The 27,980-nt window shown below is 43.1% G+C and overlaps 1 protein-coding gene across 1 annotated transcript in view; it reads right to left on the minus strand.

Annotated features, from left to right (window-relative positions):
• The window catches only part of LOC138300578 (aflatoxin B1 aldehyde reductase member 2-like), a 209,846-nt gene that overhangs the window by 143,012 nt on the left and 38,854 nt on the right, over positions 1 to 27,980 (minus strand). Inside the window, exon 2 of the mRNA XM_069240150.1 lies at positions 19,654 to 19,841. Coding sequence (XP_069096251.1) covers positions 19,654 to 19,841 — 188 coding nt within the window. The remainder of the gene's footprint in view (positions 1 to 19,653; positions 19,842 to 27,980) is intronic.

Below are 27,980 nucleotides of genomic sequence, written 5' to 3' on the forward strand. Positions count from 1 at the left end.
CCCACATTTAATTGATTATGAGAAGGAAGACATAATGGAGAATTGGCTGATCTGTTTTTTTACCTTAAACGTCATTTCTTATATTTACTGAGATTGTCTTCAGGAGCTCTTGCATAAGCATTTTTATGCCCTGTCATTTACTCGATTCAACAGCGATTACAGTGCTATTATTTCATAGATTCATGCTGTGTAAATATCAACAAAACCGAAGATGGCATTTTACTTTGAAGTTTGATTCTTCAAGAATTTTGATTTTCTTTTGAACTGACTAACCATGTTATCACCTTTTGATCTGGTTTCATCCTAACATCTGGCTAAAAGTCATAGACAAGTGACAACACAAGGAAAAAGCATGGCTTGATATGCATCACTGTATCTCTCTCTTTTATTTTACACATGGAGTGCAATATTTTATATAGCAATATTTCAGTTTGCAGTGTGAGTTTAAGTCAGTTCACTGAGACCCCTTTGCCAGTCGCCTTCCCCCTCTCTGGTAATGCTTTACATTTCCCGCTCTTCTACCCTCTTACCGCTCTAATCAGGTTATCATTACACAGCGATTTGTCTCTTATTTCCTCTTCCCTCTTCTTCTGTTTCTTTCCTCTCTTCAATCTCTGCTCTTCATATCTCAACTCTATTCTTTGTCTTGCCCTCCCTTCAAAACGCCATCCCCTGACCTATTTGATCTTTCCATGTTATCACTCCCAGCCTCTCCTCTATCCCATCTCTCTTCCTTCCCTACATTTAATTTCCCTTGCTCTATACTCGTTCATTGCTTCCACTTTCTTACCCAAGTCTCTAACTCCATCAGTGACTGTACCATTGTTTCACTCCTAGATTTTTTTCTTTACTCCTCTATCTTGATCTCACGTGTTCGCTCATATTGTCCGCTCTTCCATTCTGTCTCTAGCCATTTCTCTCATTCTACCTACCTGTTTCCTTATTTCACCCATGTTCTACTGATTGATTACCTTTTCCTCCACATTCCTCTTTATTCTTCCACCTCCACTCTCGTACTTGCTTGCTATCAGATCCATCTATTAGTGCATGCATTACAACAGGTCTCAAAATGTGGCATGGTAGCAGAAGGGAATCAAGAATTAGGTGGCCTCTGCTGGATTCCCCAAACCACAGCACAGTCAATTGCATCAGAACCAGGCTAGAGCGAAATTTCAATTATGCCAGCAACATTTTCAGCATTTTGCTTTACACTTTTCATACAAAATTCTGTCAAATCAATGCCCATCACCACCTGGCGTAACGGAGGGTTGCTTGGATTAAAATGGTAGTGGGAGCACTAGAACACTATAAATGGGGAAAAAAAAACAGAGTGGCTCTTGGTTGCAACAATTGTGTTTTTGCACTATTTTTTAAGTGCCTTCTCGTATCAAAATTTGGAGTAAGCAAGTTTCACTCTAAAATGCGGCACACAGTGCCGGATATGCTGCTCAGATTTCCGTTCAACCGGTCCCCTATAGAAGGTAGGCTTCCCTCAATAGATCCACGCTTTAAAACCTGCTGTGCTATTTGAAGGTCAGATGATCGGTCTATCCCCGTTCTGATGCTCCTTTGAACTACATGATGGCCAGCGGTCTGTTGATGACCGTGGGGTTGACTGCCCCATGAAGGCTACTAATCTTACTTCTAACTTATTACGGATTCAGGCAGCACTGGTAAATGTGCGATCTATCCATAAAAATGCACTACATATATAGGAATTTCTTAGGGAGGAGCATCTAGATATTCTTTTTCTCACTGAGACTTTGATGAACGAGGGTTCAGTTCCAGATGTTGCTTTTGTTGTTCCCACAAGCCATTAATTTTTCACCATGATAGAGTGAGCAAGAGGGGTGGGGGGGCTTTGATATTCTTTTTAAGCGCTCCCTGAAACTCACTTCTTTTGAAACTCCTGAACTCCCTAGGGCGGAATCCCTGGGCATCTGTCTCTCTCCTTCAGTTAATAAAACTGTATGGAATACTTATTTACTGCTCCCCAGGCCATACTACAATTTGTTTTGTCCTCACTGGAGGATTGTCTGTCCAGTTATCTGCTACAATGCTCCAATTTTACAATTCTGGGCGACCTGAACGTTCATTTGGACAAGTCAGAGGACTAACAAGCCTCTCTGCTCCTGAATATCACATCCGCTTGGAACTTGAAGCAATTTGTAAATACACCTACCCACTACGCTGGTCATTTGCTTGAATCGATCTTTTCGAATGGTTGTATCAAGATTACGGAAGTTCGGAGTAACACCTGGTCAGATCATTCTACAGTGTATTTCCACTGGCTACTGGAGCACGGTCCCAAAAGCAGAGGCTGACTTCGTCACTCCCTCACATCAGCAGGGCTGTTTTCTTCTTACTGGTTCTGACAAAGTTCCCCCTATTTCATTTGAGGATTCAGAGCAGGTTGGGAAAGTGGTGCAGTGTGGTTTTTGCTCTAGATTCCTCCGACGGTGGAGGTAATCTTCAGAAACAGGTGAAAGCCCCAATGGTAGTAGTGTCCCCCCCCATCCCCCCCCGGCCTGGAATATGAAAGTCACAAGCAAGAGCAATGGCCCCAACCATGTTGGTTGAACCACGCGATAGCCCCACAAGGCCTACATCCTGGCAGGTTAGGGTAAGGGGTAGGAGGCGGCCACCCCAACAGTTTTGCTTCAAAGGGCAACAGCCTGAAACCTCATGATGGCCTCAATGAGGTTCATCAACTTCAAAAGGTTAGACATCGCTCTTTTGCAAAAACGGTCCCGACTGGAATGGGTGCCTCACAATTGGCTTACAAGCATCCACTCACCAGGATCCCTGCTGTGCCTTGCTCCCTCTAGGCACAGTGCCAGATGACAGCTCCTCACACAGCTGAGACACAACATACCATGGTCCCCAGTCCTGGTTGCAGCTAGGAGTGGACAATTATTAGACCCGGCATCCTTAGGGTGGTCTTACCCCATACTTTTTGCCTTCACCTCCCGTTTTGTTGAGGTTTCTTTTTGTTGGCCTTAGGACTCTAAGCACCTTACCACTGCTAACCAGTGCCAAAGTGCATGTGCCTCTTCCCAAAACATGGTAACATTGGTGTATCCCAATTTGCATATTTAAATTACCTCTAAGTCCTTTGTAAAGTGGTATACCATATACCCAGGGCCTGGAACTTAAATACTACTAGTAGGTTGCAGATTGTGCCTTACATTTGAGTAGCCCTGTAAACAGGTCTCAGGCCTGCCACTGCAGAGCCTGTGTGTGCGCAGTTTCACTGCCACCTATACTTGGCACTTAAAACCTCTTGCCAAGGCTTAAACTTCACTTGTCTTACATATGTCACCCCTAGGGTAGGCCCTAGGTAGCCCATGGGGGAGCGTGCCACGTAAGTAAAAGGCAGGGCGTACTTTTAAGTTTCACATGTCTTAGTAATGAAAAACTCCCAAAGTCTTTTTTATTACTGTGAGGCCTGCTCCTCTCATAGGCCAGCACTGGAAAATCCTTAAAATACGTTTAAGCTGTAATTCCTGATCAGAGAGGAATAGCTGCATTGTGTTTAGTATCAATGGAAGGATAATGATAAATCCTCTTTACTGGTAATGTCAGATTTATTATTACTATTTTAGAAATGCCACTTTTTGAAAGTGGGCATTTCTCTGCTCTCACTGCCCTGTGTGCCTACAGCCTGTCTTCAATACACATCTGACCTGGGCTAGGTGACAGCTACACTTGTGCATCCCCTCCATACACCAATACTCAACCGCATCTGCATACTGATGGTCTTCCTGGGGAGGAGGCTGGGAAGTGCTCACACTTGCATCTTGAAGGGTAGTAACCAGAGCCCACACAAAGGGGCTGATTACCTCCCGCTGATAGTCTGGAGCCATGGCTGAGCTGAAAGGTAGACCTATGCATGTCAGAAAAACCTTTGGAAGTCCCCCCCCCCTTCCCTCCCCAACATAAAATGCACTTTTTAATACAAGTACTGGGTCTCTAATCCCCTAAAACCTGTACACTTCTGGACTCAAGGAAATTCTGCTGGAGTAAAGACTGCTGTGTGCCAAGATCACCACTGTGTCAGGATTGACTGTTCCAAGGAACTGCTGCTCTGCCTCATTGTGCTGCCCTGGTGCCTGCTGATCTCTGCCCTGCAACTCAAGAACTTACACCCCCAGAGTGACTCCAAGGGCTTGCTGACTTGCCTCAGGTTCTACTAAGGGTCTCTGGAACATCAAAGACCTCAGAGCGGCTTTTCTGCAGCTCACATCCCGCTTTTGCCAAAGATCACAGGGCGGCTTCCCTGCAGCCCGCCGCCCACGTTTGTCAAGGAGTTCAGAGCGGCTTCCCCGCTTTTTTGTCAAGGATCGTAGAGTGGCTTCTCTGCAGCTTGACGCCCCGCTTTTTGCTATGGACCCCAGAGTGGCTTCCCTGCAGCTTGCTGCCCACTTTTGCCAAGGATCACAGAGAGGCTTTCCTACAGTCTACCATCTGCTTTACCAACGATCTCAGAACTGCTTCGGCTTAACTGGCCGCACTAACTCTTTGCTTTTCAACCCACAGCAGTGGTTTTCCTGGTGCTGCTGGTCTACTGACCGGTTTTCTTTCCACTGCAGTGGGGAAAAACTTAATTGAGGACCCAACACCCAGCCGCTCTCAGGGAAAGAGCATGAACAGAGTATTACCATAATTTACTTAAATGAAGTGCATACACATCGCAGAATTCCTCACATCATCCTAAACCACACATTTTGCTGCAAGCACAGTTTTCATAACTTTAAAAAGTGAAATATCTTAATTGGCCTTTTGTCTCTTTGGTCTTATTTTTTAAATGGAGAAAGATTGTCTATTTTTCCTACCAGTACATGGAGTCCTTTTGTGGTGTTCTCATTGCGTATACTATTGGTGTGTTGCACTGATTCTTTACATATTGCCTTCTATGTTAAGCCTGCCTGTTCTGCGCTAAGCTACCAGAGGGTGAGCACAGGTTAACTTAAGTTATGTATTTGACTCACCGTGACTTGGACTGTGGTCCCTATTTGGCCAGGGTGTATACCGCTGCCAACTAGAGAGACAATTTCTAAGAGAGAAAAACTCTGCTCCACAGGCAGAGTTGGTGGAATTTTGGTCACTCCACATTACGCTTGTAACATGGAGTTTCAGCTAAATTCTAACAGTGCTGCATGAGTTTCTCATTAGCGAGATTTGGCATCTCCTAGCACAGTTTTTGGGCAATAGGATGGCACCCAGCAAGATTTTCTCACTGAGAATGGCTGCAACCGTTCGTAGTGAGAAAGCTGCAGCTCGAGTAGAAAATTGACTTGAGTGATGACAAAATCAACTCGAGCAGCAGCTGCTTAGTGCTGGGCACGCTTGTCCTGTGCTGAACAAGCTACTGGCACTAAAAATCAGTGCAACATGCCAATGTTCCACCCATTTGCAGAACTCCACAGAATTTTGCTGAATTTTTATGTAACTCTGTGAAATTCCACAGATTGAAACTCCATGAGATCCGCCCATTCCTAGTTGCAGCAACTCTATTTCATGGTGATCTAGTCTACACTGAACATCTTGTGGGCTTCTAATTCTCACTTTCATAGTATTCCTCCAGACACTAAGCGTGATTCAGTGTCTTGTCTGCTGAAATTCATGTTTAAGGTGTGGAATCCTCAGAAGTGCCCACTCCTCTCTGTGTTAGGGGCCAGCCAACACCAGAATTCACAACATTGGCATTGGATGCAGCTCCGGGGTCACACCTAAGTGGCAGCCTCACTACTGATGAATGCCTCACAAAAGTTCAAATGTTTCCCCACTTTTTATAATGTGTTTCTGTAGTGTGTGTCATATCAGACACACCATCAACTCTAAACACTATGCCCAGGCCTCACTCACCTGCACCTTTTCATGAATGATAAACCCTTTTGTTGCGTACAGAGGAGGCTCTGCTCCTCTCCCTACAGTGTATCTCTTTATCATCCCCCAGGAATGTCAGAAATCCACATCTCTGGCTTGGTCTGCAGTGCACACCTGCATCTTAAATCTCTTAGGCCTTGGCAATCCCACAATGGAACTCACAGGTCTCCAGGTTAGGTACCACATTCAGGTGCGCGCACACTTACAACATGCAAACGCAGTTAAACACTTTAAGGTGCTACATACATTCACCATGTAAGACAAGAAGAGTTCATTTAACAGCAATAGAACTTTATATGAGTGGGCTTGTAGACACCACTCAATGAGATAGGAAGAAAATCCTACTTACGCTATTACAATAAAACACTAAACAGTTACCACGGTGTCTGTGCCTTTTATCGTCTGGTACTCCCTCCCACAATGAAGGTAGCACTTGGTAAGCCCCCGCTCCCTGCCTAACCAGTCCACAAATACATGACACAGATTGGTCATGGTACACAAATATGATCTTTGTTTGGCTGTGACCACAAATTAGGATCAGGGTTTCAGATAATAATGTTTCTGGGGCACTTGGGGCAGGAGTACACGTCCATCACCATGCAGGGGACTTTTGCATTCCAACAATATGTATGTGTGTACGGGTTTTACATAGTTGTATAAAGTGCAGATATTGGCTATTGTAGTGAAGGAAAAACATTTCCTACAGACACCTAAAGCATTAATATGTTTTTAGAAACGATTGGTTTGGTATGGTTTGATGGGAAAGTCCTATCAACACCTTATTTGTAGCGTATACCTAATCCCACTGAAAAAGATTGTTGCTCTGTCAGATTTTTATTTTCTACTGTGCTTATAATTTATACATTTTAAAGATTTTCTGCTTTGGATCAATTGCACTGCTAAACAAAAGAAGAGTCGCACTCAAAGCTGGCCTCAGGTTGTTCACCTTGGGTTGTTCGAAATAACAGCTGCCAACTATTTCGTAGGAACCCAAAGTCAAATGAAGGGCACCAGGTCCTCCAAGTCATCACATATGCTGATGAACAGCCCTTCTAGAACACACTTCCTTTGAATTAGATGCCCAAACACAGACGTTAGGAGTAAAGAACCATACGGAAACCATAAGGTGAACATTTCCTTTAATGCCCACAGTGCATTAAATAGCACTTGTGTGATCTGGTGAGCTCATCCAAGCAAAGAATGAGCTACTAATTTTGGAATTCTTAGGTAAAACATATCCCATAATATATGCATGCATCCTTAAATCACAACTTTGTCATACAGCTGCTCTATGTAGTACGGGAAGGCATGGAAATGTAATCCTATTCAAGTAGGGGTCATCATCAACTGATGATAGGTTTTATACTTTAAAATGCTCTCGTTCATCCTTGCTTTTACACTGAAGAACTCTTGATTTTCTGACATAAGCATGTCTATACAGTCTACAGTTCAACGGCTAGTGGTGCTAGCCTCTTGCTAACCGAAGCATACAGTTTCCGGACCCTGTCAAAGAACCCTGCCTGCCCTGTGGCAACAAGAACGCAGATGGTCCTGGAAACAAAAGAAGCTGTGGCAGTCTGGATAAAAACAGTCCACCAGTTACATCAGGCCACTTATGCCTGTGATTGTGAAATTTTGTCCTTTTGTCTGGAAGAACAGAAGGTCCTATGAAAAGTGGAAGCTGGTGTCCCTCGAAAAATATTCCAGTAACCAGCTGAAAGGGATATTTTAGCTGTGTACCTATACAAGGCTTGTGGCAAATTCTCCTCCAATACAAACTCAATTACATGTTTGGAGCCAGTCTTCCACAACTGAAGAGTCTGGAGTCAAGAAACGGAAAAAATGTTTAGTAATTTCTAAGGTTGGGTGTTGGAAAAACAATTCTAGTGCCAGAACAAGGTGCCAAACCAACCCAAAAATATGTGAATTCAACTATTTCAACTTACATGTTTTTCCCATTGTAAGCTTTTTGGTGCGAAATTCAAGGCTACAACAGGGCAGCACAACAGATCTAGCCTATTTAGTGGAGTCATCCTTAGATAAATAAGTTTGGACTGCTTCTCTGACCTCCAGGGAAGTCCAAGGGTAAAACACTTATTGGGTTGAATAACCAACTTTTATCCAGTTACTGCCATCATGAGTCTACAGTTAAGTGGTGCCCCGATCCCCTTCTACTGGATTTCATGATATATTCGATTTTTAATTTGTTGTTGATTTAATGTAATATTTGTTTTTAAAATAACAAATGGTCCACACATGTACTTTTCATAATGTGTTCTGACCAGTACACATTAAGGAAAATCTCAAACTTGGTTTGCAGCTTGTAATGCTGCTGTAACAAGCTCAGCACTCTTTTGCAATCTAGTGTTGGTGAGGACATTTTCATGTTTGTCTTCTTTGAAGAAGTCTTCAGTCTCTGGACATTTCATGGTTCCTCTCTGAAGCCTGCAATACATCCAGACAAAGATTCTACCTCAGATTGAAGTAAGTGAAACAAAAGTAACTAAATACAGGTGCATTGTGAATGAATACACATATTCAGAGAAAGAACAGCTGGGGAGGCAGGAGGGCGCATGTAAATCTACAGCACTACAAGCTACAAACCGATAGTTACAAGGCATATAATATTTTCCATTCGAAGCATGTGCTGCTGAAGATCGCATGGATAGACTATAAACCACTGAACACACAATGTCCGAAATAAAGTTCTAATTACATTTTCCCCAGCTTTGCCCTCTTGTCTGGCATGAATGTCCACATGAGATCTAGTGAAGCTGAATAGTGTTGGCCAAATAGCAGCCTTACATATATCTGATATAGCTAGTGAGGCCATTGTAGTTTTATTCTTTCATAGAATGTTCTCTCAGCACAGAATACACAGTTTATTTTGTCTTTGCATAACATAACTGTAAACATTTAACCATCCATCTTACAAAGATGTATTTAAAATTAGATTTTCCAAGTGGGGTTTTACAAATGCAACAAAAATGTACTTTGTCGTGTGAACAGAGTGTTCTACGTTAATGTAAACACTAGGGTTCTTGAAAAGATCTAATGTATGCAATGCTCCTTCTGACACAATCTGTGGGTGAGGAAAGAAGATTGGCAAACTGAATAGCCTGGTTTAGATAAAAAGGGAAAACCATCTTTAGCTTGATTTGTCCTCTGTACAATTCTATCCCAAGGAACTTGGACGATTAGTTCTATCATTAAGTGTTCACTAACCCTCCATAAAGAAGCAACTCTCCAATGGAATGCTAACTTCCATAAAAGGTATTGCATAGCAGAAGAGTCTATTGCTACAAAATGATGCCATGATTCTAGTGACAACGATATTGAAGTCCCACGTAGAAACCAGTGGTGTTCTTGGAGAATAAGTCCCTCCATGAATGTTTTGATGACCGGAATATTAAACAGGGAAGTGTGTTGTCTTTTCTGCATGTAAGCAACTACTACTGTTAAATGTAGGGAATTCGATGTGTATGCTAAACTTGCCTTCCTATCCTGCAGAACTGCATTTAACAGCTATTTTTTATGCAGTAATGAACAAAACGCTTCCACTTAGTCGCATAACAAGCATATGTGGTAAACTTTCCAGCCTCAAGCAGAATGAGCATACACTCTTCTGGTAGTTTAAAGGTACCCACATTCTATTACCTTAAGTACGGTAGTAAATCATTAGGGTCATTCTCTGAGTTTGGATGCCTCAGTTAACTTTGATGCGGAATTAGATCGGTCCTCAGAGGCAGCTTAGCATGCAAGTGAACAGATGTTTCCAGAAGCAGTCAGAGGTTTGCTTGGATTTCCTCGCAATAAATGGAAACATGGGCAGTGGAGGAAAAGCATAGTCAAACATCCTTGACCAAGTCAACCACGGTGAACTGCCCACTGCCTTTAGGTATCTAGAGACAAAGCTTGTGCACTTTTGATTTTCTGTGGTGACGAGCAGATTAAGGGCTGACGTCCCCTATGTCTGTAAGTAATTTCATTAACCTCGCACTCCGGAACTTGTTGAACTTTCCTGCTCAGCAGGTCAGCAAAGTCATTGTCCACCCACAAATGATGCTCCACTGACAGCTCAAGCTGATTCTGAATGGCCCAGTGCCGGATTGATTAGGCTAATGCTACCAAGTCAGGTGAGTGAGTACCCTTTGTTTCTGAATGTAATACATTGCAGTTATGTTGCCTGTCTTATCTATGACTTTTTTCCTTTGAATGAGTGTGTAAAATGCTCTGAAGACCAACTGGATTGCTGTCCGCTTGTGAATGCTGATGTGGCACGTTTTCTTTTGCCCAGGTGTGACCTCCCCCATTTAAGTAAGGAGTCTGTGGTAATGATCATTTGCCTTCCAGGGTCCAGAAATGCTCTTCCCAGTGACATATTTGTCGTTCCACCATCCGAGACTGTGCTGAACTGTGAGTTCCACCCACACTAGATCTTCCCATTGACCTGTCGCTTGTGGCTATTGCCTAGAAAGACAGAGTAGTAACAGGCGTATGTGCAGTCAAGCATACAGTAGTATGCAGGACCCCATCATCCTCAACAGTTGTATTACTGTTTTCATGCTTAGCCCACCTGCTGGCTGAAAAAAAGGTAGCAGCCTTCGAAATGCCACTACACTCTCTTCTGTGGGAGAGCCACTGCCTGTCAGAGAGTTTAATACTGCTCGTAAAAAGGGCTGATTATGCTGAGGGCTGAGACAGAACTTTTTTGTATTGAGTGCGAATCCTAACCTGTGTATGAGTGCCACGGCTTGCTGAGAGTATGCTGGGCATCACCGACAGCTGCTGCTCTTTCCTTTTTCCCAATGGTTACCTTTGAATACTCCAGGGATGAAGGACTTTTGTGTCTGTCCATCTTGAAAAGACTGAAGCTGCTGGTAGCCTGAACGCTTCAGTGTAAGGCAGCTTTTACAGTCCCATGCATCTGTTGAAGTCAAAATCCACACCTGGTAGGTTGGTTCTCGAGTGCCCACATGACCTCTGCAGTATCTATGACCTTTTTTTTGTTTTTTGTTTACTTCTTGAGCACTGTATCCAGTGTAGACCCGAAAGATGCTCACCACTGATGGCAGCATTAATCAGGTGCTTCAATACTTCAGGTTGCGTTCATAGCCACGCATGTCTGTGTGACAATGCTGGCGTTGACTTTATATGCATCAAGGACTCACAGTGGAGGGTAGAGCTGAAGATAGTGTTCCCTTCTTGCATTTTCTGTCTCTCTTCCAGAAGGTCTCTGAAATATGTATGATGAGTGGTTCCATCACCTCCCACTGCTACCTAAGGAACCTTGAGGGAAGTACTGCCATATGTGACTGTATTGTTGCCATCAAAGCAACCTGATTTCTGGCAGCTTCAATCTTCTGGCTCACCTTCTCTGGAGGGGATGCATCACCAGGGCCATGGAAAAATGCACACTTTGAAGATGTATGACCTTTAATAATTATGGAAGAACAGGACCCCAGATATATATTGGGTATTTTGGAACACCAGTGTAATTTTTTCCGAGTCTGGATATGACCTATCTTGTTTTCACCAGTTACTTAAGGTTTTCTAGCACACACTTCATCATACTTTAAGCATGGACAGGAACTGGATAGATCTTTCTGCTTCCAACGAGGTTGCAACTAGAAAGTCATCTTCGTCCATGAAATGTAGCTTGACCTTATGATGTTCCGCCACCTTCTGAATGACAGCATGGTATGCAGTCATGACATCTGAGGGCATGGCCTTAACTGGATACGGTCCCAGGTTACAGCTTTCATGAGGAACTGTATTGTAATTCTCCCAGGGATGTTCTCCCTCATGTGGGGGAAGTGGATCCTGTGTATCTTATTGGCTATTATAATCACAATCAGTAGATGAGAGCAGATTAATGCGGTGACTGTAACCTAGGTGGTGGCGATCGTGTGGGGGAATGGGGATTTGCAGAGTGGCTGTGCTGCAGGACTGCTATCTTGTAGCCTATACCTTTTAGGGGTTAGACATCCCTGCAGCTCCTCTGAGATATCCTCCCCAAAAGGTGAGTCTCCTCTTCTCGAGGAACATGAAATCTGACTCCTGCTGTGGCAGACGTGCTGACATTTTTTCTCAATTTTAGATGCATATTTAATTTCCTCCGTCTGACGTCAGATATCTTGGGGAGCTTGATTGGCAGTATTGCATCATTCTACGATGTGCCTGGAGTTGTGGATTGTTTCGAAGTTTGCTTCAAAGCAGATTTTGGAATCAGCTTAGTGCTTCAGGATTTGCAAGGCGTGGGTTCAAGTCAAGGGCCTAACTGCTCCGGAGCAGGCGGCTGCTCTCAGCACAGAGCAGGTTCGATTGTTGTGGCCAAAACAGTGTTGAGGCCTATTGGCTAGATTATTGGGGCTCGAAGCCCAGCTCCCTCAAGAACGGTGCTCAACCTCCACATGCAACTCTTTTCAAGGTCAAACCAGGGAGGGTTGAGCCTCTTGTGGAAGGAGACTTGGGTGTCTTCGGGGTAGTCTTCGTCCTAGGTTGAAGCCTCCCTTGGGACCAGGCACCAACTGTTCCTCGCCATCGGAGCCATCTGGAGAAAGGGTGCTGGGACTCGGCTTGCCCTGGCTGTATCTCAGACAGGCTTTCCCCTCCGAATAGTGTCCCTCCTGGCTTACGGCCTTGTTTTCAGTAAATCCCTCCAAGTCCAGGTCACGTTCGAAACGACAGCAAAGTTGAATCTTTCGCTGTCCTACGGAAAATCCAGTGCTTGGAGTCACCATGGTTGTAGCTTAACTATTAAACCAAACAGTGAAAATACAATTCGAGATGGAGACTTTAACCTGGTGCATTGTGGACTTCCGGGAAGAGTCACGGGATATGCTGAGATCGAACTTTTCTTGGAAGAAAAATAACTTGCAAGCGGTTGTGCCCAGCACTAGATGGCAGGAGTGTGTAGAGCACGTGACTTCCAACAAGCCATGTCATATGTGTTTATTTCTTGAGTGTATTATTGTTTTGATTAACTGCTACATAATGAGCACATGCCGATTCGGATCAATCCGCGACTATTTAAACATTATACGTCAACAGTTAAATACAAATAAGCAAGAAATGCAGCAATTAATATTTGGTAGGCATCTCCGTATGTGAACAGGGCTGTTGGCGTTAGTCCCAATGAGACCTGTAAATAAAAGATAAGGTCAAAACGTCAACGATACATTCTGATTTACTCACTAAGGAAAACCATTAGAATACTGGCGGGTTCCGATACAGCATTTCGAAATATGCACCCTCAGATGTATCAGTGATTTTATTTTCTGTTCTACTTGCGCCAGATAAGAGCACTGCACCGCCTGCACTATGAATATTGCTATTTGTAATGAACCGTTTTCAGAACTGAAACCTATGTCGAACATAAGGAAAGTCCTACCAAGTATCTATTTACTGCATTTCTTGCTTCATGAACTATTGATGTGCAATGTTTAAAATATCACAGATTGATCTGAATCCGCACGAGACTGAGAGGAGTAGCACATATTCAGAATGTATCCCATTGAACCCTTGCCAGATGCATCTTAATTGCGCATCCTGGTCCTAAGCATGGGGGGGGGGGGGGGAGAAATGTATGTGTGTGTGTGTATATATATATATATATGGAAAATGTCACTTACCCAGTGTACATCTGTTCGTGGCATGAGACGCTGCAGACTCACATGCTGTGCATTACATTATCCTGCCATCTAGTGTTGGGCTCAGAGTGTTACAAGTTGTTTTTCTTCGAAGAAGTCTTTTCGAGTAACGAGACTGAGGGACTCCTCCCTTTCTGCTCCATTGCGCATGGGCATCGACTCCATCTTAGATTGTTTTCCCTGCAGAGGGTGAGGTAGGAGTTGTGAATATACTAAAAGTGCCCATGCAATGGAGTAAGTATGTATGTACATAATGTGTATTAAAAATAGTATTTATTTACAAATTTACAATTTTCATTCAACTTATAATGGCTACAGGCTCCCGGGGAGGTGGGAGGGCGCATGTGAATCTGCAGCGTCTCATGCCACAAACAGATGTACACTGGGTAAGTGACATTTTCCGTTCAATGGCATGTGTAGCTGCAGATACACATGCTGTGCATAGACTAATAAGCAGTAATCTCCCCAAAAGCGGTGGCTTAGCCTGTAGGAGTTGAAGTTGTTTGAAATAATGTTCTTAATATAGCCTGTCCTACTGTGGCTTGTTGTGTTGTTAACACATCTACACAGTAATGTTTTGTGAATGTATGAGGCGTAGACCACGTGGCTGCCTTACAAATTTCTGTCATAGGTATATTTCCCAGAAAAGCCATTGTGACGCCTTTTTTCCTAGTGGAATGCGCTCTTGGTGTAATAGGTTGATCTCTTTTTGCTTTAATATAGCATGTTTGAATACATTTCACTATCTGGCAATTCCTTGCTTGGATATAGGATTTCCTGCATGAGGTTTTTGAAAGGCTACAAACAATTGTTTTGTTTTGCAAAACTGTTTTGTTCTGTCAATGTAATACATTAGTGCTCCTTTTATGTCTAATGTATGTAAGGCTCTTTCGGCTACTGAGTCTGGTTGTGGAAAGAAGACTGGGAGTTCCACTGTTTGGTTTAGGTGGAATGGTGATATAACCTTTGGTAAGAATTTGGGATTTCTACGGAGAACCACTTTATGTTTATGTATTTGTATAAAGGGTTCTTGTATAGTGAATGCTTGTATCCCACTTACTCTTCTAAGAGATGTGATAGCTATTAGGAAGGCTACCTTCCAAGTTAAGTATTGCATTTCACAAGAGTGCATGGGTTCAAATGGTGGTCCCATGAGTCGTGTTAATACAATATTAAGGTTCCACAAAGGTACTGGGTGTTCTCGGTGGTATGATTCTCTTTAATACCTCCATAAATGCTTTGATAACTGGGATACTAAAAAGCGATGTTGAATGTGTAATCTGCAGATAGGCAGATATTGCTGTGAGATGTATTTTAATAGAAGAGAATGCTTGTTTAGACTTTTGTAAGTGTAAAAAGTAACTTACAATGTTCTTTGCGGAAGCATGTAGTGGTTGAATTTGGTTATTGTGGCAGTAGTAAACAAATCTTTTCCATTTGTTTTCATAACAGTGTCTTGTAGTAAGTTTCCTAGCTTGTTTAATGACCTCCATACATTCTTGTGTAAGGTCTAAGTGTCCAAATTCTAAGACTTCAGGAGCCAGATTGCTAGATTGAGCGATGCTGGATCCGGGTGTCTGATCTGTTGTTTGTGTTGAGTTAACAGATCTGGCCTGTTTGGTAATTTGACGTGAGGTACTACTGATAGGTCCAGCAGTGTTGTGTACCACGGTTGGCGAGCCAAAGTTGGCGCTATGAGTATTAGTTTGAGTCTGTTTTGACTCAGTTTGTTTACAAGATAAGGAATGAGTGGGAGAGGGGGAAAAGCGTAAGCAAATATCCCTGACCAACTGATCCATAACGCACTGCCCTTGGACTGAGGGTGTGGGTACCTGGACGCAAAGTTTTGGCATTTTGCGTTTCCTTTTGTTGCGAATAGGTCTATTTTTGGTGTTCCCCAGCGTAGAAAGTAATCTTGTAGGATCTGGGGATGAATTTCCCCCCATTTGTGTGTTTGTTGGTGATCTCGACTGAGATTGTCGGCTAACTGGTTTTGAATGCCTGGGATGTATTGTGCTATTAGGCGAATGTGATTGTGAATCGCCCAATGCCAAATTTTCTGTGCTAAGAGACACAGTTGTGACGAGTGTGTCCCTCCTTGTTTGTTGAGGTAATACATTGTCATCATGTTGTCGTTTATGACAAGAATGTGTTTGTGGGCTATCAGTGGTTGAAAAGCTTTCAATGCTAGAAACACTGCCAACAGTTCTAAATTATTTATGTGCAGTTGTTTTTGTTGATTGTCCCATTGTCCCTGTATACTGTGCTGGTTGAGGTGTGCTCCCCATCATGGAAGCATCTGTTGTGATCACGTATTGAGGCACTGGGTCTTGGAATGGCCGCCCTTGGTTTAAATTTATAGGGTTCCACCATTAAAGCGAGAAGTGTGTCTGGCGGTCTAGCAACACTAGATCTTGGAGTTGACCCTGTGCTTGTGTCCACTGTTTTGCTAGGCACTGTTGTAAGGGCCGCATGTGTAATCTTGCGTTTGGGACAATGGCTATGCATGAAGACATCATGCCTAGAAGTTTCATTACAAACCTCACTTGGTAGTGTTGGTTTGGCTGCATGTTTAATGCTATATTTTGGAACGCTTGTACCCTTTGCGGACTTGGAGTAACAATCGCTTTCTGTGTGTTGAGTGTTGCTCCCAAGTATTGTTGTATCTGGGATGGTTGTAGATGTGATTTTTGGTAATTTATAGAAAACCCTAGTTTGTGTAGAGTTTCTGTAACGTATTGCGTGTAAAGAAGACACTGTTGATGAGTGCTGGTTTTTATTAACCAATCGTCTAAGTATGGGAATACGTGCATGTGCTTTCTCCTTATATGAGCGGCTACTACTGCAAGGCATTTTGTGAATACCCTTGGGGCTGTTGTTATCCCGAACGGTAGCACCTTGAATTGATAATGCACGCCGTGGATTACAAACCTTAAGTATTTCCTGTGCAAAGGATGTATGGGTAAGTGGAAATATGCATTTTTGAGATCTAACGTTGACATGTAGTCCTGTTTTTCGAGCAAGGGAATCACGTCTTGAAGTGTTACCATGTGGAAGTGATTTGATTTGATGTAGAGAATCAGCGTTCTGAAGACACCTGTTCCTTTTTGATGGTTGGGTACTAATTCTATTGCTTGTTTTTGTAACAATGCTTGGACTTCTAGTTGTAACAGGTCTAAGTGTTGTTTGGACATATTGTGTGCTCTTGGGGGCACATCTGGTGGGAAATTTATGAATTCTATGCAATAACCATGTTAGATAATGGCTAGGACCCATGCGTCCGTAGTTATGTTTGTCCAGTTTTTGTACTATGCAGTAAGTCGCCCCCCCACTGGTGTTAAGTGTTGGGGGTTTGTGACATTGAAGTCACTGTTTGGTTTGACTTGTTTTAGGGCTTTGGAATTTTCCCCATGCTCTTGGGAATTGTCCACCCCTGTATGAGCCTCGAAACCCTCCTCTTTGGTACTGCCCCTGATAGGTGGGTCTGGTTTGTGAGGTGGAAGGCTCTGGTGTTTGCGTATGAAACCCCCCTCTAAATTGTGGCTTTCTAAATGTGCCTCTGCTTTGTGGGGAGTAGAGCGCGCCCATTGCTTTTGCCGTGTCTGTGCCCTTCTTTAATTTCTCAATTGCCGTGTCCACCTCCGGCCCAAACAATTGTTCCTGGTTAAAAGGCATGTTTAACACAGCTTGCTGGATTTCCGGTTTAAATCCTGAGCTCCGTAACCATGCATGCCTGCGAATGGTTACCGCAGTGTTGACTGTCCGTGCCTCTGTGTCTGCAGAATCCAACGCGGACCTTATCTGGTTGTTGGAAATTGCTTGTCCTTCAATAACCTGTTTGGCACGTTTCTGGTGTTCCTTGGGCAAGTGCGGTATAATGTGTTGCATCTCGTCCCAGTGTGCCCTGTCGTAGCGAGCCAGTAGGGCTTGCGAGTTTGCGATGCGCCATTGATTGGCTGCCTGTGCTGCCACTCGTTTGCCCGCTGCATCGAACTTCCTACTCTCTTTGTCAGGCGGTGGTGCGTCTCCTGACGATTGAGCGTTTGCCCTCTTTCTTGCTGCTCCCACGACCACCGAATCTGGTGTCAGTTGCTGTGTTATAAACACAGGGTCCGTTGGGGGAGGTTTGTATTTTTTCTCCACCCTAGGCATGATAGCCCTTCCTTTCACTGGCTCCTGGAAGACTTGTTTTGCGTGCTTGAGCATGCCTGGGAGCATTGGCAGACTTTGGTAGGAACTGTGGGTGGATGCCGAGGTGTTAAATAGGAAGTCATCCTCTAATGGCTCCGAATGCATTGCTACATTGTGGAATGTAGCTGCCCTTGATAATACCTGCGTGTATGCAGTGCTTTCCTCTGGAGGTGACGGCCTTGTTGGGTAACAATCTGGACTGTTGTCGGAGACCAGTGCATCATATAAGTCCCATGCATCCGGGTCATCCTGTGTCATCCCCGTATGTGTCGGTGACTGCATTGGGGGTGTTGTTACCGGGGATAGCTGTGGTGAATGTAGTGGAGAAGGCTGTGGCGAAAACCTCGGTGGTGGTGTTTTCTCTCTTGCCACCTTTGCCTTTGGCTGCATTTCTGACTCCTGAAATGCCAGCTTTCTTTTGATTTTAATTGGAGGAAGAGTTTGTATTTTACCAGTCTCTTTCTGGATATGCAGCCTCCTTTGGGTATGGTCTGGTTCCCCCATACTTATTTCCTGCTCAAATCTATGTTCATGCATTTGGCCGGAAAGTCCTTGCACTTCCGTGTAAGAGCCTAATTTTGGCTCAGAGGCTGCTTTTTTCGGTACCGAAGGTTTCGAAACAGTCTTTTTCGGTTCTGAGGTAACTTTTTTCACCTTGGGTGTGTCGAACTCTCGGTGCCGAGATCGTTCGGAGCCTGAATCTCGACCGGAGTCGGACGTCTTCGGCAGTTTTGTGGCCTTTTTCGGTGCCGATGGTTGGTCACCGTGTTTTCGATGGGTTAAGCCATGGCCTGCTGGCGGTGGCATCCCCTTGGCCTTTATGATCTTGGAGTGAGTCTTGGACGGGGCAGTTTTACTCACAGTTTTCTGCGTTGTACCCGGTCACTCACTTTCGGAGTCGTCCGAGTCCGTTCCCTGGATGGAGATTCTTTCCTCCTCTTCAATGTCGATCTGTTCTCTTGGTGTCGACGCCATTTGCAGTCTTCTGGCTCTCCGATCGCGTAGGGTCTTTTTCGATCGAAATGCCAGACAGGCCTCGCAAGTATCCTCCCTGTGTCCCGGTGATAGACACAGATTACAGACCAAGTGTTGGTCTGTATAAGGATACATCGTGTGGCACTCCGGACAGAAGCGGAAGGGGGTCCGATCCATTAGTTTCGACGATGGACGCGGTCGGGCCGACCAGGCCCCGCTAAAGAGTGGAAGCCCCGAAGGGCCGCCGGAGCGCTTCTACTATCGGTGTCGATATACTAACACTAAACTGGTACTGAGCGCGAACAATACCGTAGAATTTTCGATATTTAGCTAACTTTCCCGATTCGAAATACAGAGCGAAGAGGAACACGTCCGAACCCAATGGTGGAAAGAAAACAATCTAAGATGGAGTCGACGCCCATGCGCAATGGAGCCGAAAGGGAGGAGTCCCTCGGTCTCGTGACTCGAAAAAACTTCTTCGAAGAAAAACAACTTGTAACACTCAGAGCCCAACACTAGATGGCAGGATAATCCACAGCATGTGTATCTGCAGCTACACATGCCATCGAACATATATATATGTATAAGTACATATACATATATATATATATATATATATATATATATACACATACACATACACATATACACACACCTAATTAGCACATGCATTTCTGAGGTAAGTCTTGCCCGTTAAGCACAGTAATTCAGAACGAGTGCTCGTAAGTGCCCAAAACGATTTCATCAGAAAACAAGGTACCCCCTTAATGCCGGGCAAGGAGAAGCCCTAGAGTGCAATTTGAGCACGCCTCTCACCACTCACTTTCCGATGATTTGACTGAGCAGTCACGTCATACCATACCATGCCCCTTAGTGCACAGCAGGAGCTGTTCATTGGCAAGTATTTGCAGCTATTGCTATTCGTGTTCTGCGCTGTGTCCCTCACCTCCTCGTACAGCTCTTGACAGGCACGAAGGGAATCCTGGATAGGGGTTTCATGGTCAGGCATGTGCAAATACAGGAGATCCACGCTGGAGGTCTGCAAGCGCTTCAGAGAAGTCTCGAGCTGTGAGCGCACGCTTTCCGGCTTCAATGTATTTCCCTCCAATGGATTCACCTTCGTTGCTATTTTCACTGGAAAAAAGAAAAGAAAAAAAAAAAGGAACAAGAAATCAAAGAGAATATTTGCACTGTGGTGTAATAGGCAAACTCCAACAGGGGGTAAAATACAGGCGGGGGGCCTATCACACAAATCAAGAACTTTACTCAAGGCATGGGCAGCAAGAGCAATTGTGCGAATGCCCCCATGAAGGAGGCTTCGTGTTAAAGGTTGCATCAGCAACTCAATCCAATATTCAGATTCATTTGTAACCTGGGAGAATACTTGGAACAAGACCAACATGTGCAGTGTGAATTGGAAACACCCAGCTGTATTTGAATCTACCAAAGTAGAGCCAACTCTTCTAACCCGGGAGGAAGCCTACCTCTTTTGGGCAAACACTTTATTTGCAGAGTCTTTAGTTCATCACAGTATTCCCTTCTAATTCCCGCAAGACTCCAGGACAACGCAAGAAGGACGAGAAATCACTATTTATATTTTCACATCAATCAATAAGATTTTAAATGTTGGCCTGTTTGATGTCGGGGCCTAAAACAAGTGGAAGACCGGACAAATGTCAAAGTGAAACCACCTCAAGATTCACGGCTGTAAAATAAAAACGAATAAAAAAAGTAGCTCATAATACTCTTACACCATTTAGGTTATAATTATTAGGTTGTGTCATGCTACAAGTTAATACTGCTCGGTTGGCAAAGGGACCAAAGTACTCACTAGCATTACAAGGCTGTGCTGCAAAAGGAATACGTTTTCCATTTATTGTACTTATCTAGATGATCTACATTTTCTGTACCTTCTTTTTAAGATGGAAAAGCGATTAGAACCCGTCAAGTATTCCAAGTAGCCGCAGTTGCAGCCCAAGAACTTAAGGAAGGGAGTGAGAGGTGAGAAATAATTACTGCAACACTGCACGAAGGGAGCAGCAGGACATCAGTGGTTGTACCTATTTGAGCACTCTGTTACTCTAGAGAAGTTCGCATTTGGAATTTCGCATGCGGTATGGAAAAGGGTTTGCAGAGACACTGCCAGCCAGGCTGCCCTTTCTCGTGTTTTATAGGTAGGAGAACGCATCTGGGATAGTTCTCCAGGGCCTGTGGACATCCAGGGCAATTCGGCAAGCCTTCTGACAATCCTTGTCATTATCCTTAAAAATACAAGAAAAAGGTACTAGTCAAAGCTCCGTGATTTGCCAAATATATCCGTTTTGGGCCACGGCTTAGGAGGGTAGAGAAGTAGAAAGCCCGTTTAATCAAGTACCTGTATCGCTCCAATAAATATAATGTCTAAACACCGTTTCTGTTTTAGTAAAATGAAATAAACCTCTTTAAATAAAGTGCGTTATGCTTTGTAACAGCAGGATGTATCAGCTTATCTGGTGAGTGCGCACTTAAGCATGGATACAACTGCAAAGAGGTAGTCAAAATGCTTCCGCCAAAGAGCAGTGTCAAATGAAAGTGGGCATTTATATATTGTAATATCTTACTTCAGTTTGTGAACATGCATGAGGCACTTGTGATGCCATGCATCAAGGGACCAACCAAAGTGCGTGGGCCTGGTCTGTCCCAACAATGGTTTCTAGTCACTTTCCTGCGCTGTTTAGTACTCAGTAGCTGTAGTTTTTCAAGAATGGAGCTCAAACAGTGTGCCAATAGTGGTGGAGGCACACTGGCAGTCATTTCGACTGGGAGCACTGTGGATTGGGGACACAAGTGGTGGTGGTGGGAGAAGTTGCACGAGCAACCAAGCCACCAGTCCTTTGGAGACCAGCTGTTTCTATACAGTGGGCTCGGAGCCCGCCCAATACTTTCCATTCTTTGGCTGCATTGTCACTCATGTCCTTGCTTCTTATGTGTCAGCTGCTATAGCCTTCCTTCATCTTTGTGTGTTCGGTCCTGTCCCTGGAGCCTCGACTCATTACTTGTGTCCTTCCCCTGCTCACTTTTTCAGGCACTACTTACTTCATTGTGTTTAGGCACTTTACCAGAGTGCATATTTTCAGCTGTCTCTCTCCAATACTTCTTCCCCCTCTGTAATCCTCTGCTGGAGAGAAAGCAATGGAAAGTGCCATTTGTCTGTTAAATACATGCACTCTCTTGCCTCTGAACACGTGAAAACGTTTTCCTGCATAATAAGTGCCTTTCTTTAATCTTTCTTTTAAACCAGTGGTTCTCAACCTTTTGACTTCTGTGGACCCCAACTTTATCCTTACTAGAGCCCCAGGACCCCCACTGAGGCTTTATTGGAATCTGAGGACCCCCCACTGAGTCATTACTGAAAGCTGGGGACCTAACCTGTTAATATTATTTAACTTTCTAAGCAGCCGCGGACCCCCCAGGGGACCCCGGACCACAAGTTGGGAACCACTGTTTTAAACAAACATGGTTTACTGGCAGGGTGTTCGAGAGAGGAGGTACAGTTGCTTGCTTGGACAGTTGTGTCTGAAATGTGGAAACAAAAGCCACTAAGTTAATGCTATTACTATTAAGACTTGTGGCAAATGGTTTTGAACCTTTTTTTTTTTTTTTTTTTTTTTTTTTTTTAAACGTTTTCTTCCTTTTACTAAGGGGAAGGCATTTATTCCCTAAAAAGATTACGTCTTTGTTGAAATTAAGGAACTTGTGTTGTTTTCTGATAACTACTAGGAGCAGGAGTGGCTCCTGGTGCTAACCGGGTGTGCGGGGGTGTGGGTGGGTTAAAAAAATACATAAACTAACCTTTATCGTCACCACCGCGCTGCTGCTCTAACGCAGGCTGCAGGCACAGGCTCCCAGCCTGCCCTGCTGCTAATCCTGATGCCTGCATTAGAGGAGCAGCGCAGTGGTGATGATAAAGGTTAGTTTATGACTTACGAAGACGTAATCTTTTTAGGGAATAAATACCTTCCCCTTTATAAAAAGGAAGAAAACATTTATTGGAAAAAAAATTGGAAAAAAAAAAAATTCAAAAAAGCCATTTGCCACAAGTCTTAATAGTAATAGCATTAACTTACTGGCTTTTGTTTCCACATTTCAGACACAACTGTCCAAGCAAGCAACTGTACCTCTTCCTTCGAACACCCTGCTAGTAAACCATGTTTGTTTAAAGCCCATCCTCAATTGAAACCCAGGCAAAATGCAACATTTGCTGCCTCCTCGCAGTTCAAAGGTTGACTATATGAACAATGCAACCCATGGTGTCCATGGGACCGCTGTGCCTGTTGCCAACTAAAGACTTAAGCAGATATGAGACCGCATGCAACACTTTACTAGCATGTCCTTTTAGGAAAGCCATAAATGTCAACTATCATGATGGCTACATTTTGCATGATAATTTAGTACCCATATTTAACGATCACACTTATTCTCAGCTGTAGATATGTGCAGCCAAGAGACCTCTGAATATTGTTTTGTGTATAAGGTTTTCATGGATAATATATGGCCATTTCACAAGAAGGCAGAGCTAAGAAAGTGTATTTTTTATTTTGAAAAGGTTCACATAATTCCCAGTGTTTCACCGAACATCAACATGGTTACCTGCGTTCTGTGGCGTAACACAAAATGTTAGGCTCTCCTGCAGAATGTGATGAGGGTCCCCAAGACTGTGAAAGCTGAATTAATTAATTAATAATAAATCTGCGTTGTTTAATAGCTAAGAATTTACCTGAATTGTGCTAATATAGAGAAATCTGGAGTTTTGGGAAAATGTGCCCACCATAACGTGTAAATTAATAAAGAAGTAATATTAACTGTTTAGAAATAATATGCACACAGAGTTAAATGTAATGGTGGACCATATTAATGTATTAACTAAATATATTTGCTTAAATATACTAGGCACAGAGTAATTAAGAAATCATGGACCTAGTCGACATGGTCTCATGTTAAGCTCCAAGGCATAAATAAATGTTCCTAAATATTTTTTGTGAAAGCAGAGAATTCATACTTATTCATAGTTCACACAGCCCTGACCAAATAGATTTTTAATACTGCAATGTTAAACTAGTTGATGTCTTAAACCTTCTTGTGAGAACTGTCTGCTGTAATGAAAAGTACTACCAACTGATACATTTGTATCTTTGGTGCGTCAGAAGCTGGAGTTCCCAAGACGCGACTATGGCTTCATTGACTGGAGATATGCTTGCACCTAAAAGGTTGCCTGACGAAACTGGTGATGGGAGCCAATCATCAACGTCTGAAAGACTGTCTAGTTATATCATAGATTTATGAATTAATGTTTATTGGTTCTACTGTGAACAGCCGCTGCTCTGACCAATGACGGCGCAATAAATTATTTTATGGATTTTCACTTATTCCGAATGCAGAGCTGATGTAGTTAGTTTTAGGAGCAGAAGCAGTTAGTCCCAGGAGAGTTCAGAGTAGTTCCAGATGTCCTAACCTTAGCCTCTTAGCGTCATTTGTTAATGCTATTAGTGATTACTACTACTATTGCTTAGTTTGCAACCCTTTTTAAGTTGGTTCGGCTAACTTGGAGCCCAACCATGGCTGAGACAATCCCCTTCACTCTCCCCCACCAAAGCTGACCACACGGATGTCTAACTGATAAAGAAATCACAGCTTGCAGATCTATTCAGGAGAGGTATAACAAAATTAAATAGTCTTTGTTGTAGATTTTTGTTGTTTTCTCTTGTAGGTACCAACTGCTATTTTGTTAGAGCCCTCATTAGATGTTTTCCATATTAACTTTTGTCTTGAACGCCAAACATGCCATTCGAATCAGAGGGTTAGTGTGTCCATGTTCAACAAATGTTATTAACCAAGGATTGAGATTTTATTCACCTGTCGAGTCTACATGTATGCCATTTCTACTGTTCAGTTACTGAAGTTATTAATCTCTGTGGTAACTCCTGAATATTTAATGATAAATGCTTTGGTAAGATTAAGATTTTTCCACTGCTTTGGTCAGCCTGTGTAGTTTGTATATATTCATCATTTGGTTTTAAGATTACTTTACGTGATATTACCATTGTTAATCTAGAGAAATAAACTTTCTAACTTTACCAAAAAGTGTGGTTATTCATGGCCACATGGGCCATGATGTGTAAGGTTTACGGACTGAAAAATTTCTGATAAGGATTTGTTAAACAAGTTATTGCTGTTGGTTGGGTCACGAGTTACATTTATGTCCAGGGTGGAACACTCTTCGCAGAGTCAAAAGGTCTATCGAGCCTCTAACGCGTCCTCTTACAAATAAATTACCAAAGACCAAATAAGGCCATAGGCGCTCAAAAGACTATTACATCTCACAGAAATCCATAAGCTTTATAATGAATAGGGGAGCCTGGTGGTGAATACCCCCTACGCTGCAGATCTGGTTTGTCACCCTGGCAACATAACGTTGCATGGGATTGGGTGCTTGTAGCGCCAGCCCAGTGGTAGCAATACATGTTCATCAGTATATTGTGTTCGTATGACTTTACATGCGATAAGGAGTGCCTTTACAAAATATCATGTTAGGTATTTGTGTTGCAATGTCTACATGTCACCCACGTACGGCTGGCTATCTGTGAGTCTCACAGGTGCATATATCATCCCTGGCAAAGGTGCTCCGTTGAGGTTGCTCAGTACCCTGACATCGACATCAGTTCATGCTCTTTTCCTAAGGACAAGAATTTGTAGTTGTTCTGCTCTCAAGAACAAGCCAAAGTTTTCCATCTTTTCGTGAAAATCAACGACCGACCCAAGAAGTACTTTTAATGTGCGACAAATTTACATTTTAAAAATATGTATAATTCCATGGCCTCGCAGTATATTATGTATCAAGGCTTGTTCTGTGTTGCCGCAAATTGTTGCTATAGTAACTAAGCCACCACAAAGCCATTTACACAAAACAACACTTTTGGTTGCCTAATTATAAAATGGGGTATTCGTCCACATTGTTTGAACTTTCATGTGAAAGTTGTCATATGAAATATTTGTTCTTTACGTGGGCTGTTTATCTTTAGTATTATTATTCTCACCATGTTGTTCTACATTGGTGCCCCAGAACAAAGCCACAGGTGCAAAACACGCGATTTATCTAGTTATTTCTTATTCTTCTTGATGGCTAGTTTGGAGGTGTACCATTGTTGGGAAATTATTTAAGAGGGGGGGGGACTGCTGAGGGGGGGGGTAAAATCCTGTAGCCTTCCTAACAATCTCCTTGAGCATACGGATACCTACGCTAGGGTGAGGTGGAATCGAGGGGGCGGGGGGATTCTTAAGGCCCAAGTTTAAAAAAAAATTAGGTTAGACAAGGAAGTGTACTAGCATCTACTCTGTTTAGCATGCGTATTAATGGCACTGTGGACTGACTAGCAAAATGTAAACATGACGTCCCAAAGCTAGCTGGTGTCCCTGTGCCAAGTTTGATTTTTACTGACGATACCTTCCTCATCTCGGGAACCCCAATGGGCCTTCAATCAGAGTTGGACTCTTTTGCAGCCCTTTACAAGCGCAGAGGCTTGGACATAAAGCCCTCTAAATCCAAGTACATAGTGCTGAACCTGCACAAGTCATTTCAGGGCAGATGGTCATTGGGGGAGCTCCTATTGAGCAGGTCAAATATTTTAACTACTAGGAAGTAAGGTGAGCAGACAACATGATGTGTGATGCACGTATTGAAAAGAGCAGAATTACTCTCCACCAGAGGGCTTCTGCAATTGCTAGGAAACACAAGGGCACTATATGGGAGGGATCAGGGGTGGATTTCACCAGCCCTTAGTGTCTATAAACCTTCAGCAGTGGTAGCAGCAATATATGGTGCTGAGCTCTGGGCCTACACCAATTGTCACTCCCTCAAGCGGATTTAAAAAAAACTAAAGAAAAAAAAAAAAAGTTTGGGACTTTGTTAAATCTGCCCGCAAGTACACAGTTGAGATTTTAAGCATATTCACTGTGTAACTGCTATAAAGCCATTACTTTACTGGGAACTGAGCCCTTATAGGGTGACTTTGGCAGAACTAATTTGAACATCTCCATATCCCTTGGCTCAGACATATCAAGAACTTGTCCCATTCACTTAAGCTGGTGGAGGTATGGGAGTCCCCACTGAAATTATCCAAAGGTATTAGTCAAAAAGTAAAACTAGTTTAGTGGGAATTTGTGTTAATGCAGACCTGGAGAGACTTGGCAGGGGAAAGTCGGATTGAGCAATTTTTTAATCGTAAGTGCATCTCCAAGTATGAGCAATACTTTAAATTCTGTTACAGTAAACTCGGAAAAAGCAGGTTCTCAAACTAGTGATTGCCTTCACTGCCCATTATTTAAGGCGATGGAAGCACATTTTCTTGTCTTTTGCCCCAAATATTGGAAGCCCCGGTCAAAATGGATTGTTGCACTATGCAAGTTATTTTGGGTTAGGGATTATCAGGAATCACTTAGGATGCTGAAGAGCAACATGAGTGAACAGATTCTGCTGACCGTTTTACGATTCCTTCTATAGGCATGGAAATTGGGAACGGACACACACACAAACAACAAAAAAAAAGACTGGTCAGAAACACTTTGGTGCTTTACTGGTGGAGGGCAAGGTCCTATGTATGGACAGATGTGCCCCATTTTTTAGGTCAAAGCCCAACAGACAGCCCAGCTGTCTGGTGTGCTACTGACATCTTGGAGACATTCTGAAAAAGTTTATGGAACTGCATTCCACCAATTGATTACCATTGGCTTTGTGCTTCGTAACTCACATTTGCTTGCTTTCTATTTGCTGGCTTTATTTGTTTTAGTCTGTTCAGCTTAAGTTTTTCCCTCTTGTGGAGCATAGGCTATTTACTGTATTCTTCCACGGATCGCTTTCTGTAAGTAGGCCTTTAAATTGTGAAAGGTCAAATGCTGGGCTCTGTCGTCTGAGAGAGCTTGGTATTTACCCATGTGAGAGGAGAGGCTATAGGATATTTTTTTCTAGCACACACCAACATTTAAATATCTGTAAATGAACTGTGCAAACATTTTAGTATAATCCAGAATTAGGAAAGCATAAATGAAGCATTTGTTTTGTAATTCTGAAGTATGTTGGAAACAAATACTTTAACATGATCAAAACACATCACTACACTTAGTGATGCTATTTTCACATATTATCATTTGCGGGCTGTACAGTTATTTGTAAAACTGTACGTCAATGCAAATGTAATGGTCATTTTATTTGAAAATGTGTGGTCTAATGGCAGTGCGCAA

Source organism: Pleurodeles waltl, chromosome 6 (genome assembly GCF_031143425.1).
Source record: "Pleurodeles waltl isolate 20211129_DDA chromosome 6, aPleWal1.hap1.20221129, whole genome shotgun sequence".
Lineage (NCBI taxonomy): Eukaryota > Metazoa > Chordata > Amphibia > Caudata > Salamandridae > Pleurodeles > Pleurodeles waltl.